Source organism: Crassostrea angulata, chromosome 5 (assembly GCF_025612915.1).
Source record: "Crassostrea angulata isolate pt1a10 chromosome 5, ASM2561291v2, whole genome shotgun sequence".
Taxonomy (NCBI): Eukaryota; Metazoa; Mollusca; class Bivalvia; order Ostreida; family Ostreidae; genus Magallana; species Magallana angulata.
This window is the reverse complement of record NC_069115.1, coordinates 54,828,798-54,846,515: the sequence shown is the minus strand read 5'-3', so window position 1 is coordinate 54,846,515 and position 17,718 is coordinate 54,828,798. Positions and strand designations below refer to the sequence as shown.

At 35.1% G+C, this 17,718-nt stretch overlaps 1 protein-coding gene across 1 annotated transcript in view; it reads right to left on the bottom strand.

Annotated features, from left to right (window-relative positions):
• Nucleotides 1-17,718, bottom strand: part of LOC128184028 (inner centromere protein A-like) — a 56,451-nt gene that overhangs the window by 11,100 nt on the left and 27,633 nt on the right. The window contains exons 14-18 of the mRNA XM_052853310.1: nucleotides 12,252-12,638; nucleotides 8,850-9,091; nucleotides 7,015-7,312; nucleotides 2,149-2,349; nucleotides 999-1,216 (exon numbers count right to left, since the gene is read on the bottom strand). Of these exons, the coding sequence (XP_052709270.1) occupies nucleotides 999-1,216; nucleotides 2,149-2,349; nucleotides 7,015-7,312; nucleotides 8,850-9,091; nucleotides 12,252-12,638 (1,346 nt within the window). The remainder of the gene's footprint in view (nucleotides 1-998; nucleotides 1,217-2,148; nucleotides 2,350-7,014; nucleotides 7,313-8,849; nucleotides 9,092-12,251; nucleotides 12,639-17,718) is intronic.

The window sequence follows — 17,718 nt, the reverse complement described above, 5'->3', positions numbered from 1 at the left end:
ATTTAAATCTGAATACATGTAACTTAAGCCACTGCTGAACAGAAATAGGAAGATTGCCAAGAAATATGTTGTGTATAAGTGTATAATTTTGTCTGAATACTTCCAGGAACATATCTTATCTGACTAAATGATAAATAAAGAAAAAACTGAAATAAAGATTTTAAAATTTGAAAGCCTTCCAACCAGAATCCACAGAACACAATGTTAGCCAAGAAATAAATCAGCAAGTTAAATCATAGAGAGCTGATACAGAGAAATCAGGAGCAAATCACATCCCCAAATCATGGCCACCATGCAGAAGTTAGGGAAGCATGCAACTCAATCAAGGTTACCTTTCGGACCCTGGGGGAAGGGGCCTTAAGTGTGGGGGCGGTCGGCAATATTGTTCGTCTTACTACCTGCAACGCAATACTAAGGGTAACAGAGAGAGTTGCTGTCATAAGCTGATATCAATAAGAGACTGCATTCAGATTAGGAGAAAAATAAAAATTTTAAATGATTTAAAAAGAATTCCCAGGTTTTGTTTAGTAAGAGCTAAAAAAAAAAATCAGAAAAATAAAATTCAGTTGAGGTTAATGATCTGTTGATAGGAAATCTTGCACGAGATCTTTGTGACAAATGAACCTTTGAAATCTAAATGATAAAGCATAGCTGTATGTCAGTATTGATGCTAAACGTTGTCATCATTTGTATCATCTGTTTTTTAATCTGTTATGATAATTGGAGGCCTTTAAGCATATCAACATCAAAGGGAACATTTATTTTACTACTTTTAAGTATGGATTTTCCTCCACATGCTGGATAAAAACTGTAGCCCACATCTGAAACTTTATCTGCATATCATATGCATACAAATCGTAAAAATCATGAAAAATTCAAAAATCCTTATTAACACCTTATCCTTAAGCAAACACAAGGCATATCCAGCAACATTAAGACAAAATTCTGGAGTGAAACAAGGGTCCCCAAAAGCACACACTAAACTCTCCATTATTTACCTTTTTCTCCGAAGCCTTCTCTTGTTTGTTTTGTTCATCCTTCTCTCGTTTTGGGGTCTCTTTCTTTAAGGGGGTTCTCTCTTTCTTTGTGAGGTCTTTGGAGAGGTCCCTCCTTGTGACCTCTTTGGGAGTCTCTTTCTTGGTTGTGTCCTTATCCTTCTTCTGAGAGTCCACATCCTTCTTTGGAAATAGCCTGGGGGTGGGAGGCTTGGATCGCTCTGAGAGGAGAAAATGAACTGGTTTTAAAACTGCCATTCTATTGAATGGATAAATGCATGTGTCGACAAGGAAATGCTTCACACTTTGTCAAACGTCAGTGCACCTTTGGTTTTTTTTCCCTTTCTAATTCTAATTCTGAGGTAGAAAATAAAATTAAATAATGATGAATACAGGTAAGATTGTGCTGAACAGGTATTTTGATTGACAGATTTTGGCCTACAAATGACCTGTCAAGTAGAGAGGTCTGGTTCTGTGTCTGGGATGAATCATCGCCTTATATCAATCACTGTCTACTTAATGTGACTTCTAACAGTGAAGAAAAACAGTCTCATTGTTTTTAATAAAAAATTAATATATAACGTATTCAATTCGTGTTTTAACTTTGAATTTCAAAATATAGAAACTGAGCAACTCTTTTAAATAAGACATCAAAGTTTTGAACTTCTAACAGTGAAGAAAAACAGTCTCATTGTTTTTAATAAAAAATTAATATATAGCGTATTCAATTTGTGTTTTAACTTTGAATTTCAAAATATAGAAACTGAGCAACTCTTTTAAATAAGACATCAAAGTTTTGAACAGTTTTTATTAACAGAGCGCATGTACACGTAACAAATAAATATACTTTTATAAAAAGAGGTCCAAATTTTTGTAAAATAAACATTCTGAAGTAAATCCCCAAAGACCCCTAGTTGATTATACTTACACAACAAATTTATTTTCATAAAAGGTGTCTATGTTAACTTGTGAGCTGTCATATTTAAATTCTATGCAATATGTTAAAACACTATAGCTATAAAGAAATTTGGGATTATTTAGATATAACAGACTTTATCATTGCTCAAAAAGAGTAAGAAAACTGTCTATAAAATCAAACCTTACAATTTTCAGTTAATTGAAAACTTAATTTCTATAAACTATGTTACCCTACCTCTAGGTCTAGAAAGTCTGTCAGTGCTTTTACTTCGGGAATCTGTCGACTTCTTGACATTTGGAGAGAATGCGGGGGTGGACCCCGCTACACTGGCTGGTCGGGGCTTCCTGGGTGTGGTTCTTTCCCTTAGTTTGACTGGTTCCCTGTGGGACAGGTTCATGGTGCTCTTGGGCCGGGTAGGAGGGGGTCCGCTGGGTGCTAGAAAAGATCGACCTTTCTCTGGGATTGTGTTGAGGGCTGTTGTTCGAGAGCCAGATGTGCCACAAGTTTTCAGTTTTTTGTTGTTTGGGGGTCAAATTTGGTGAAGGTGCAATTTTTTTTTATTTTTTGGTGAATTTTTGGGTGGATTGAGAAAGGTTTTAAGAAAAAAGAAAAAAAAATAACACTATATTAGTCACAATGCATCAAATTCATTTTCAAAACATTTTGTTAGTTGGATAATTTGGATATAAGTATTTGAGATATAATTTATCCGGCTAGCAGTCAGCGTAGCCCACCACCACTGGGTAAACAAAGCCAAAAAATAATTTATAGAGGATAGATTCTAGAAATCAGCCAAATCTTACATCAGCCATGCTTTACTAATCTGCCTGTTATATTCTTATTACAGTTAGTTGGGCAAAGCCAGTTATGATCATTATAATTAGTTATTTGGATTCTGCCATAATCTTACAAGGTATTGTTACTTGTAGTTACACATGTACATGAAGCACTTTGTTTTCATAGTCTCTGTGCATTCTTTCTGTTTTGTAGTGGAGATAATTTTTTCTTTGTTGTATAATTATGTGTTTTGCACTCTAAGCCTGGTGTTGATAAGCTGGGGTGGGGTCCTTCTTGTAATCCTTTGTAATGCTGATGTTTGGTGTTGACAACTTGATGTCACTGTATTTATGGTTCTCAAATGGCAAAATGTGTGAAAAACAATTTCCATGAGTTTTATAAACATAAGCCAAATCTAGCCACAGTATTTCTTTCAATGATCTACAGAGTACAAGTTTTCTAACCTTTGGTTTTCGTACATTCCGAGTATCTCATTTGTAATTTGGAGTTGCAACAATAGGTCAATCTAACATTGCAAAATTAATTAACAAAAACCAGTATGAGAAGTAAGTTGAGTAGTAATTTAGTAAAGCATAGCTGATGTTAATTCTCCGTCTGATTATAAAGTTAAACAAATAGTCTTATAGTAAGGCAAGACCTGGCACAAAAGCCGTGGAAATGAACATCTCCATTTCCAAAGCCTTTAATTAATTACTACAGCTCAAGGGAAGTACAAAGCTCTTCTAACATCAGAACTCAACTCATGCAATATTGAGAGTTCATAAACAGAGAAATAGGGCCCTTTTTTGCATTGACTCCTAGCTTGCTGTTTAGGAATCCAAAACTGCATTGTTTATTTCAAATTAAAAAAAGATCAAATTTCTATTATAACTGCGCATGCTAACTGAAGTTTGCATGCTTAGTGCCATTCTGTGAAAACAAAAGCTAGAGGACTAGACGTGACTGACATCACATGCAAGCCAGATCAGTGGATTAATCCAATTATTTTGTTTCCTGTATGTGGCAACATATGTTTGCCTACCATATCTATCCTCCAATCAATAGCCTTAATCACTAAGCCTGATGGCCCACTCTGACGAATTTTCAATGATTGAAAGATAGACAGGTTTTGCTTTATATTAATTCTATTATATTTTGTTTATATTTTACAAGTTTATATTAACTCATAGCTGTTACAAGGGTATAATGAGTGTTCATGCAGTAGAATGGAGTGTTAAGCGGCATGCAAATAAATGATGGTTCGTGCAGTATAAATATACACAGATCATTCATAAATAAAACAAAATCAAAATTTACTTAGAAATTCATTTGAATAATTGAAAAAAGGAAAAAGGTGATGAATGGAAAAAAAGAAAGATGAGAAAGACAGATAGGAATTGTACAAACACACATGCTGGGTTCATGCCTACTATACTATCAAGAAATCTTCTCTTCAGTAAAGGTCAGTTTGGAAGGGCCCCTTCTTAAATATAATTTCTATATTATCATTCAAAAAGCTCCAGGCTAAACTATTAGCATACTATTTACACATCTTAATTTGTATCAGCGTCTGCTATAGAAACCGAGAGCTGCTAGAACTCTGGTGTGGATTATGCACTCAACATAAAGTTTGTTCAGTGCATTTGATTTGCATGGCAACAGTATGAATTATTAGCCTCCACTGGCTGATTATGTATAGCATCTGTGCAGATATGATCTTTGTCCTTTTCCATAACTGGAAATTGACAATTCCCATCAATAAAGTTGGCTACTTTAGACCAGATTTTGCTCACAATGTAGCTTGGGGTAACTGATATTTGACCTTTCAATGACCTTGATAGCTGTTTGATTTGACCTTTGTCCAGAGTGCAACAATTCTGGATCAGAGTGTGTCAATTCTGGACCACTTTCCTAATAGACAATGGGTCAATTCTGGACCACTTTCCTGAGAGACAAAAGGTCTGCATGCTTAATAACCCTGTGTGGTATGTACAACAGTTGAGGTACATGAGTATGACAGACACACGGACAAACCCTTACCCATCATCGACTCAGCAGGTCGCTCTCGGGAATTCAGATTACTGCTTGACGAAGAGAGGTCTGTACTGCGTTTGTTATATAGGGCACTCGTAGACACGGAGAGGTGTTTAGAGGGTGGGGTGCCTCCAAAAGTTCCTACTGGAAGAAGTCAAGCAATGCAAGCACAATGCAACATGATGCAACAAAAATGCAACAAATTCAACATAATGAAAAAGCCTTGCCCAAAATAAATGCCTTATCCACAGGAAGAAATTACTGGATAAATAAAAGAATTTCTATTTTATATAACCATGCCAACTGAGATATTTGAGATTGATACATTGATCACTACATTAATTAACCAGATATGAAATATTAAATATAATTCCTTTCTAGAATACAAATCAAAGTGAGGTCATGGCAAACTGTAGAGATAAAGAAGCAGTTCTAGAGAAGAGCAAAGAGACCACGTCTTATGAATGTATTCCATAATGCACAAAGCATTTAATTAGCAGCAAGGCTGATTCAAAAGGAAGAGTAGACATTACGTTGCAAATTTGGTTACCTTACAAATCTTGACGTTAAATCTTAAAACTCTTTACATTCTTTCATTTTCTTTTCTGCATTTCGACATTTTCCGGGATGTGCTATCTTTGACCTTGACATTAAAGCTTTGACCATTCTAGGTCAAGGACTTTAGCCACCTTGATATCAGTTGCCATGTTGATTTGTATCAAAGAAAGGAATCCAAGCTATTTTTTACTTAATTTTATTATTGAAAATCATTCCTTATATATTTATATTAAGAATAATAAATATCACAATTATCGATAGAAATAATACACAATATCAAATATAATATGCATAAAATGTGAAGAAAGCTTTTAAAAGCTACAACAATTAACAAAATTCAAAATTAAATTTCATTGCTACTTCTTGGCAGTACTAGTGCCTCATTTGTATCTTTTCAAAGTCGTCAATAAACTAGAAGTTTAACTATTCATAGTATCATATATATATCAAAGTTTTAAACTAAAACAAAAAAATCTAAAATGAAAATGTGATTTTAAAAAATGTAGTGACTATACCCATCGCCTCTTTCACCGCACCGCCATTTATGAAATGTCTGAAGCCTTTACAAATAGATCTCGAGGTTTAAAGCTATGATTATAGGGATGAGATTTATGAAGAGATGCAGCTATGAGTTAAGTCAAAGCAGATAGTAACATAAATATATACAATAAACTTGAGGTAGTTAAGTTGGACCTTGTGTTAGTGAGTTAGTAGAATTACACACCCACTAGCATCTAGTGTAGTTACTGGCAAGTCAGTCTAAACACACACATTGAATCTCCAACATACATAGCCGTGATCATCCATTATCAGTAACAAGATTCAATCATTTACACACACAGTGGACGAGGACATATATACAGCAAAATGCTCATTACTCAAATACTCATTCAAAGGGGTTCATAAAAAATCTGAAACTTGGAGATTCAAACCACCCAAAATCATGAAAATGTGTATAATAAATGAATGAAAATTCCTGAGTATTATAAATATAATATACATGAGAGAGACAGATTTACCTCAAAGGCACTCTGTGGAAACACTACACAGCCAGTTCTTATAGCCATTATGTAATTTGACATTATATCATAAATAATGAGTTTTAAATGAATTCAATGGGAAATTCAATGGACATAAGAATTGGCTGAAGAAAGTGAAAGTATATAACATAAAATGAAAGAAACAACATGTCACAAATTTTTCCCCAAAATAAAAATAAAACAAAGAGTTTTCATTGACCCCCATGCTTTACACTAACACTAGTCTTTATGAACAGGGAATGGGGAAGTAAACAAAATCATTCAGAAAGAGACTTACAATTACAAACAAACAAAATTTAAATAAAGCACCAAAATAAATGACTTAGAAATAATCACAAAATTCAGATTTCTTAGGTTTCCTCTTTGATAGACTTCATAGTAGCTAACAAATGCAGTTTAGAAAAGAGCTGCCGCCTAGCTTTGGGCGGTTTCCCGACCTTCGTGACCTTTGACAAAGACGGCCTCTCCTTGACGGGAGAACCATATAAAGCTATTTTTCTCTGCTCTTGTTTGCTACTTTGAACCCTAGATTTCTGAAAGCCCTGTAACTTGAGTTTCCTATGAGCAAACTTAACATTGAGCTGTGTGGGGGAGGACCCCAGAGATTTTTCTGGACTGATATTTACAGAATGACAAATATCGCAGAATTCTTTAAACTTGAGTTTGACATGTTGTTGGTTAGATGACGTACCCTGCCCCATGAGTTTGTTAATATCTATACAGCAGTGCCTGCGGACGCTACAGGCAGAGTAGGCCCGGCGGTGAGGAATATAAGAGTCAGCGTCGGAGCCCTGTGGGGACCGGCGATAGATAGTGCTATGAGAAGATGACCGGCGGCGCTCTAGAGGCTGACACACTGTGCGGGGTGCTCGACTCCCAAAGCCGATCACATAGCTAATCCCACCTTTACGACTGCTCATCTGGGCCTTCCATTGTTCATACCGCGTCAGACGGTCATTGGATTTCTGAATGATGGCTTCTTTTCTTGCCTGCAAGAGAAAAAAGATGAATGTATTTAGTAAACTCTTCCTATCATTAGAACAAATGCTTTTGCATTGATTTTGTAATCTTGAAATTTTATAATTACTCTTGATGGAACACCTTAATATCAATTTATATGAAAATCAATATTTCAATGACTGAAATGTTTTTTACGCAGTTAAAGTTATTTCAAAGTAGCTAAGAAATTCACAAAAGTCAATAACTCTGCTGATTATTCTCTGACAATATTGTAAATTCAAAGGCAAGCTCCAACAGATGCTTCCAAAGACAAAACAACATACAACACAGTACAAAGCTACCAAGTCATAAACTCTAATATTTGACACTTTCACTTTTAATGAACTACCATCAAAATCTTTCTAGTTTTTATGGACGTGTGAAGGGAGGCTTCTTTCTTTATGGATCAATGTAAAATGGTAATGCAGATTGCTTTTGGTGACACGATCGATGGAGCATCACCTGCCAGGATTATCAAGGTATGGCAGGCTGGACCACATTCAAGCTTCCTCGTCCACCGTTTGATCCCATTTGATGTGGACACACAGTCAAGCCCTAGCCATGTTTGGTAGCTTAGAGCTAATTTCAGTTCCTGTGTGGACAGTTTAGGAGAAATCTGCGTTGTGTTGCCATAAGGAGATTTGCGCATTGGGAATAGGTTGACAACTCATAGACATTTAGTTTCTTTTGAAGTATGCTGATGACAATTTGGACAGTAATTTGTTTTAATGCAGCTAAAAAGGTTCAAATTATCAAGTGTAATACAGAAAAAATCTAATGGGTCCATAAAAGTATATTTGCTTCAGGTGTTACATTATTGATAAGGGGAAATACCCTTTTTGAATGTTCTGCTAAATTAAATGCATATTAAACGCTTATTGACAGAAACTATTTGCATCAGACATCAAAAGCATTAAACTCTTTTCCTGAATCTTATCTTTTCTCGATATACAAAGACACACAAAGCAATGAATTTTTAAGACTTTCCAAACAATCAGAAGGTTACAGATTCTTATCTCGAGATCTAAAGGAAGTATTCTATAAATGTAACAGAAATTCTGAATATCTTAATGGATTCTTAATACTGTTAATATGGCCTATCAGTTTCAGTCAACTCTCTACATACTGGGGCCCTCAATTTACCTCTAGCCCTGTCATCTTGTACATTATACAATCAAACGCAGGGGCATTAAATATTTCTGAAGTTCACAATTAAAAGCAACATCATCAAAGACTGCTAGCATTGAAGGAGATCAATATGTAATGACAGTGCCCAGGTTTGATGTGCCAGTCCATTGTCTGATCATCACAGCCTCCAAACACCGTCAAAGAACACAGTGCATGACCATGCAGCAGCAAATGTGAACATTGCACAACAACTGCTCAACAAGACCTGCACTATTTACAGAATCAATTCATGTTGTGGCCCTTAAAAGTCTGTCACCTCTAGTTGGTGACTAAGCTTTAGTTAACATTTCAGGTACAAGGCAAAACAACATCGAATATGCAAAGGTTGCAGTGTCTTACCCTATCTTGGTTTTCTAGTTTCCGTCGTCGTTCTTCCACAGCCAATCTGCGCTCCTCGTCACGTCTTCGCAGTTCCTCGATTTTCATGCGACGAAGCTCCAGTTGTTTTTCTCTTTTTTCCTGGGCGAGTCTCTGCTGTTCCCGCATTTCCTCTAGTTTTTTGGCTCGGTCCTCCGCCATCTTTTTTTGTTGAAGGCGGATCCTCTCCTCCCTTTCTTTGTCTTTCTCTTTTCGTTGTGCATCTGAAGTATCAGTTTCATCAGTTATTACGACCTCAATAATCATCATTAACAGGGATTAATTAGTTCAAAATCAATAATAATCCAGCTCCTACTCTAAGACTCAATTCATCACTATATCAAACGAGACAAAGATTAAGTCAAGATGGCATTTCAATGTCTTTAAGAATCATCACAACAAAACATGAGGTCTCCAATGAAGTGGAAAGCCCTAACAGATTTGCAACATTTTCTTTGTTAAAATCCGTTTTACAGCAACATGTGTCGTGAAAGAGCCGACCCTATCACCTCCATCTTCCCCACATTAAAGAGTCTCCCTGGAGGTGATACAGACAGCAGCTTCAGCAACAGAGCAGATGTTGCAGGCCACTTTTACGGACCCTATCATAACAACAGCTCAGCCGGGCCCCAGGAAAAGTGATTCACGTGTACAAAACAGTTTGATGAATTTCCAATCAAGGTAAAAATCAATGAAATCATAAACCTGAATAAATTAACTGGAAGTTGTAGTCCTATCGGTGTGCCATCTCGAAAAATACAGACATCAAAGGAAAAACACTTATTTCTGTTTTTAAGATAACAATATTATGAGTTTAGATGCCATAAATCAATAGATCATTTCTGTAAGATTTCTATCAAAATTATATTTCAATTTAAAATTAATCAAGTAAAGCTGTATTGAATTGTCTACACAAGTTAACCATAAAGACCACTAAAATAAATCATCCGCTGTCAAAATTGTGCATCTAGGTCTAGTTTTTAAAAGTGCATAATTTACATTTACCACGAAGAATAATAAATTTACGAAGAATACCCTAATCATCTTTGAAGAAACAACTAACAAAAACAAACATTTCAATGCAAGGACAACTGTGCAAATAACAAGATATATATATGTATGTTATACATGAATGCCAATATTTCACTGATTAATTACATCACTGTTAATAATAGGTGTGTAAATCCACAGTAAATAGCTGCCCATATTGATGGACAACCTGATTGTGGTCCGATTATGGTCAAGTGTTACGTAACAGTGCAAATTACGTTACATCTTGTAGAGGCACAAGTACATATACAAGTTGTAATCGTAAATGGTTAGCAAGTCAGCAATGATATATATCCATGATTACATAATAATATATGTGTAATAGTCCTGGATTGAAGGTTCCGGTCTGTTTATCTATCACTGGTAATGCATCAATACATGGACATCAAAGGTCATGTTTGGGGTAAAACATTCATTCATATTTGATATAAGTTGGTACTTATATTAAGGGCATCCTACATTGATTTTGAATCTGTTTCTGCTTAGGCTTCTAAAACTGATTTACCAACATCAGGGTCTTCTATAAATATACACTAACCAACATGTCCTGATAAGAACTAGCCTTTCTGTTCCTGTTCTGATCTTCAGAGATCTGCCAAATTATTGAACTTACAATGCCAACTTCTAAGTCATCCTGATTACAATCCCAATATTCTGCCAAATCTTACTACTATCAACAAACTCCCTCTTAGTTCTACCAAAATTATTGGAGTATCTCTTAATTAAGGGCAGTTCATTAATTGTACTACATGAAAAATGAATACTGATTTTGATTCAATATATATATAAACATTTTTACAAAGTATGAATTTTTTTCTAAGATGAATTATTTTTTCATTTATTAGCATTTTGAATTAAAATTGTTTTAAAGTTTTGAAAATTTTCACTAAAATAATGGTAAAGAAAAGGGTGCTAAAAAAAAACCAGCCAAACTAAAAATAATAAACAGAGGAATAGAGGAGGAGAAGACATGACCATTGATACACCGATTACAGCAAAATAAATCACAGGTTCACCATGCTACACAGGAGCTGTGTCATAGGAGCTATATACCCTGTCATAGGGGACGTCATAAAAAAGCTGTAACAAACACATAGGAGATTCTGACTAGCACAGAGGCATGCAGACCTTGATTGGCAAGGTCACTGGACTCCCAAACAGGAACCACAATCCAGGCAAAATTTGATATAAAAAGCGTTCTCTTGTATTTTGACGTTTGGATGATTATCAATCAAGTTTCAGACACGTTTTATACAGGGAAATCATAGAATGTTAAAAGAAGTCAATGTTGTTTGGTCATTTTAATTTTTCCCTGACTCTCATGATTTTTTTCATACATTTCAGCTCAACTTTTAATGTTTGCTGTCATTGACTAATATAAATGTCATTAACGTAAGACGAGAACCAGCCCCGTCATTAGGGTTTATAGAGAGACCGATTGTGGTTCCTGATTGGGAATGGTTGTCTCTCCCGTAGAACACAGAAGTGTAAATCGGAACTTTACTTGCCTACCACTCTGCCGTTTATAACGACATACGACCTTCCTGAGGCGACTAAAACCGTCCCTGCAGAAAAGGGGAGGTAATCAGGTCATACTTTAGCATCAGCTGATCAACATTTTATCATTTACATTAAAATACAAAAATTATTAGTTTCGGTTTTAAATTGCAATCAAATCAGTTGTGAATTGTTAACTTGTTTTTCAAATTAATTATTAACTTTAATTGCAGGGTGAAACATCAAACATGTGACTTTGTGTTACACAGGTGAGAAATACCTTTCAGATCATCATCATCATTATCCTCTGTTGGAAAATATAATGAAGTCATAAGACTCAATTTATCAGATTGCAGAATTTTTAAATATCAAATGAATGTGAAAACTTGGCCCTACATGATAATATCTTACAATTTATATTTTAAAATTCTATGGCGAGGTATTTGTGTTAATTTGAAACTGGAAGTGCTGGACTTTATTACAAAGGGGTGTATATATTTGAGTTCTAAATTCAGACATTGCATTTCATGGAGGTATATAAATAATTTTACATAAGCCAAACAAATGCTAAATGCAAAACTAAGTTATGTAATAACAAGACCATGCTCTTTAAGTATTGGAACTGGGTTCATTAGCTTAAAATAAAATTGTAATCTTTTCCAGAACTAAACTTATACAAAGCTGACATTAACAAACTGAGGTAGACATTTGGATGCTGTTCCTTATCCTTTTTCTGTCTCACCTTACAATTGTCTAGTTCCTATATAAAAGACACACTCCTGAAACAAAACAGGTATTAGTATTAAGAATTGGGACATATACACAGGAATAGCATACCTTTTTCTCTCGTGTCTGGGCTTTTCCTGGAGTCGTCCAGTGACGAACCTTTCCCTGACGATTCCGAGTGGTCATCCCCAGTATGTGGTCTGGGGGAGGCCCGGGGGGACCCTCTCATCAGCTCACTACTACTGTCATCCATCCGCTGACGTTTCTCTGCTGGAGACTTACATTGAACACCGGCGTTGTCTCCCCCCGCCGTGATGGGGACTTCCTCCAGACGGAGACTGTGGTCCAAGGAATCCCCGGACCATGACATCGGGTCGATACTGTCCACGGGGGAGCCTGCCCCCGCCACCTTCTCCACCTCCATCATGTGATCAGGGTTAAAGGTCGATGATTCGGCAGTGTTCACATTGTCTGGATTAAAACTGTGATGATCTACATCTGAAAATACAAACGTTTAAAAAACCTTAGGAAAAAAACTAATATCAAAGTAAAACTAAAAGGATATCATCTGCAAACAAAGGTGAGATCAATACGTTGATGGCTATAAATTACTGAGGGGTCAGTAGTCAGCCACTGAGTCCTTGGTAAGTTTGCGTGCTGGTGGTGGCTAAATCCATTTAGGCAATCACAGTACCTGATCAGATATACAGGTATACACAGGTGTCACTGAGAATCCTATCTCCAAATGACAGACCATCCACACACACATCCAACCTTATTAAGCAACAGTATCACACCATTCAATAATCAATATGTCTATTCACTGGGATCAACACACCACATCCGTAACACTTATATCTGACTTTAGGCTTTTTTCACCTGAAAGGTGAGCTGTCAACTTTACCTGAAAAGAATGCCTTGCCCATCTTTCTATGACGAAGTCCTGATAATGGACAATATATCAAAAGTCAACAAATTTAACACAAGGATAGATGTCTTGCCCTCACACTCTTGGAGACAGAACAGAGAGTGATTGTTTTTACAGTCTCTGATTCTTTATATGATATCCAACCACCCCTATAAACATGTCCCTGGGGCATGAAATCATTTGAACATCATTAATTTTAAATATGTCCATGGTACAGATCATTGGGTGGGTGATTTTATGACCTTTGGCCATTTTGTTAACACTTGGAAAAAGTTAAAAGGTGTAAAATCCTGTATAAATTACAGCCTGGAAAATAGACAATCTTCTTGATGATAATCTCAGACAATTAAAGCAATGACCACTGAGTGTATCATCAATCATTGTGGACATGTCAATAATCCACATCTATATCAACATATCTGCTTACATGTACTGCACATGAATGACACTTAATTCACATGTACTTAAATCAGGGCATTTGTGATGGTACTCATAGTACATGTATTACATACATGTAGTTTGAGTACCGTCACAAATGTTCTACTTTAATAATTATTATGTTCTTAACAATTTCTAAAATTATCAGTTTTTACATCTAAATGACTTGCATATAGCTCCAACATTTGAATGGGAAATAGTACATGCTGAATATATTAATAGAAGAATTTTACAAAATAATTCCACCTTTTTCTATCTGCACACTATTAGTCTTCTTTGCACTAGCTCTCTTTGACTTTCTAAGTCTGGGTGCCATGAATTTTAGTGAAAATAATCCAGTGCAACATAAAAAGGCCATTCCACATCACAATTCACGCCTGAGCAACACCATGTCTACCTGAAACACCTTAAATAATCAACTAGGATGCCAAAGAGAAATACCTGTAATATATCACACTCCTGGATGACCAAGTACTATTCATTTCACAGTTATTCTGACAGATCTTACACTTACAAATCAAGTACTATTCAACTGTAATAGACTCAACAGCCAGATAATTAGTACCTGTTAATCCACTCAATTTGAGGTCCTCGTTAGTCCAATTACAACTCATTATCTCCATCCATCAAAGGCAGGGAGGCCATCAAATGACTATCACATATGATTGTTTTCAAAATGTCAATTAGTTATTGATTCTTAGACATAGAAAGAATCGAGCCACATCCACACAGGGGGGTCCACAGTTACATTAACAATGCAGTAATGATGACAGTCCAGCACTGATAGAAATGTTTGAAAACACTGAGAAATATTTTTTATATTTATGTGTACAGATAAGGTTGTGTCACCACATGCTGGGCACTGACCGGCCCTGTGAATTGTCACTGTTGTTTTATATTGATGATTGTTAATTACCCACAAAAATCTATAAATCACATGCATGTGTGTGTACTGTCATTTTAATGATGTCAACAAACATTAGGTGTCATGCTTGAACAGTGTATGTACATGTATGTAACCTATCTCCAAGACAAGTTTACATAGTTTTTAAGATATTTTAGCAATGTTTTGTAAATCCACATTTTGCCTTTTCCATGTTTTTTTTTTTTTCAATTTGATAACAACTTTAAATTTTTTGTTTACAAAAATAGGTGTCATCTGATAATGTCAATCAGGGTGGACTTTAAAATAAACAATGCAAAGTCAAAGGTATTTCCGATAAAAATATGACTGCTTTAAACCCCAAGTCAAATATTAATAAAATTTTAAAACCATGTAATATGTGTTTTAACATCTATAAAACTTGACACTGTTTACCTTTTGTAATGTATATAGAAGCCTGTTCTGGTTGACACAGTTGCCAAATGTTTTAGCACCCACCCATTACAACACAACATAAAGATGTGTATACACTTCTCAGGTATTCAGGTCAAAATGAAAACGTACAGGAAATACACTGTAGATAAAAGTCAGCTGTTTAGACAAACCCTTCTATTCATGGTCAAAGAAATACTTAATTTCCCCAATAAATCACTGATTTTGTCAATAAAATTTCAGGTATACTTACATACTTCACAAAACTTGTTGTGAAATTATTGTTCAACACATTTACTTGTTGATCTTGTCATATCATAGGTAGATAAATAGAATCATCATTCATTAAGAAGATGCAAATTTTGGTATACCATTTACATGAACTTTAAGAGCTTCCTACCACATCTATATATATCTCTTAACAGCATACATTATGAATTATTAAAAAAAGACCTCCCCTGACTTGCCAGATACTATCAGAATATTACATAACCTTACAGTATATGCCAGAAAAAGCCCTCATCTAAGATACATCAACTGTCAACATGCAGTCACTCTAAGTACTCCATGTGTTAGTATGTACCGGTGCATGTGCATGCATGTGCATCAAGATCACGCAACACATGACTGCATGGAGTCACACCAAGGCTGTCTGTGTGACATGTAATGTAATCAGACATCGCAGCAACAGATCTATACTGAAACTTAAAAGAATATGAAAATGAAGTAAGAAGACCCTGAAACAACTGCAATTGTTTTGAAACCACAAACCAACTGTCAACCCCACCATTGCAAGTCTTCAGTTAAGGTGGCTCTATACACCACTTTTTGATGACGCAGTACGCAAAAAAGTAAATCTGGAAACATGCATTTCCGGTACTGGCTGATTTAAACTGAGGTGAATTGTATGGGAACCGCTTTTTTGAAAAATGTGTTAAATGAATAGATTTAATTTGATAATTGGAAAATTCATTACTTACAAGTAATGTGGTATGTGACACCTTCACGTTGTGTGGTATTATTTATCGAAATAAACAATAAAATCAAGTATAAATTTTTAAAGAGTTTCTTTAGCATCATCGATATGTTACACCGTAGCGCAGTGGGTTAGTGGATTCACTACAAACCAGTAGGTCATGAGTTCGATTCCCGTTGAGAACAATAAATTTTTTAACTTTCCAAAATTTCTAACACGTATTTTTTGGTTGAAAACCGTGAAAGAAAATTCTAAACAGGTGAAAATATTTCAATTATAATATACTTTAATGCACATTAATATCGACACCTAACGGGGATGAGAGGGTTGCTTTGAATTTCTCTCAGGTTGGGATACATAAATCCTATTAGCCTAGTCAATGTTCCCCTTTATTTATTTGACTTAGTTTTGCACTAAAGCGAATATATTCACTTATACAGGAAAAAGTCTATAATGAAATATGCATGTATTTATCATTCCAACATTATATTTAGGAAATTTTCTTCAACTCAGAAATGAAAAGTCCCCAAGGTGTTTGGGCCTTGGGACTTAGGAACGATAACCCTTACATGAGGAACTTTCATACCAAATAAAATTTTAAATATTTTTTGTGTTTATTTGCAATTGTTTTCATTCAATTTTTTATTTCACATTTATTAAAATACATTTTCTTATAACATCAAGCAACTTTTTCAGATGATTTGTCATTAGAGTAAGAAAATATGAAAAAATATGTTTTGGGGAAATACTAAAAAAAATTGCAATAGTAACATTTTTGAATGTTAAGAAGTGTTATATTTTTTTTTATGTGTCCGAAGGAAATATCCATCATATGACAAAATAATTTCTCTCAATTTGTTGATAGCTGTCTTTTTAAAAAATATTTTACAAAAACACGAAAAAACATTAAAAAATTCTTTAAAAATACCTATAGTATCCCTATCGTCATTTTGATATTTGATAAGTATATGTTTTGTGGTCTTCTATTGAAAATTTGAATAAACTGTGGGTGTATAGAGCCACCTTAAAGAGGGCCTATAAGCTGACCTTTACCTGTTCAATGATTTGACAGAAGAAATGACTCACTCAATATGTTCGATTGTTACATCACTACCACCGCTGGTCTCTACTGATTTTTTGATTTGTGAAGTTTACTCTGCACACACAACTAAATCACTTCTACCTGTTCCCCATCACGTACCACAATACAGATAGGATCCACAGACAATCACACAGACAGAGTATACCCGACAGGTACAGGGGCCTCATTTACACACGCAAGTCTCCGCTTCTTCTATCAATGTGTATATATACAATGTATGTAAGTACATGTAAACATTGGTCAACAGTTCAGCCCTATAGCTAGATTAGGACCAGGAGCTACATTGGACAGATGTTTACTTAATGCATTCTACTGTAAATCACATTGTAAAAAATCAGCTTAAAATGAAAAACAGCTTGGACCTGAGAATTAAGGCAGACAGTGCATGTACTGATTAAAATATGAATGCACAACTTCATTATAGGCATTCAACTTGAACATATTAATTTCCTCCTCTATTTTTAATATTGCATAAGGTGAAAACTGAGGGCAGAGAAGAACCCCTTATAAAAACATTTGTCACAAACTACCACAATAATTAAATTGAACATTAATTATCATCATGTTGCACTGTCAAAGACAAAACCCAGCAATGCATTACTAGATATGTGTGTGTTAACTGGTAATTCAATGCGATAATGGGAAAACATCATCCATTTTTTATTAGGTTTCCCTTTGATGTGTTGTCCCCATAGCTTCAGTGTAAAATCCAGGTTAACAAATTGTGATCAAATAATATTGGGAATAAAATCTCTTATATATACGGTATGTACCAAAGCCTTGCTTATGATACATTGTACTTACTTGTAAATCAACTTG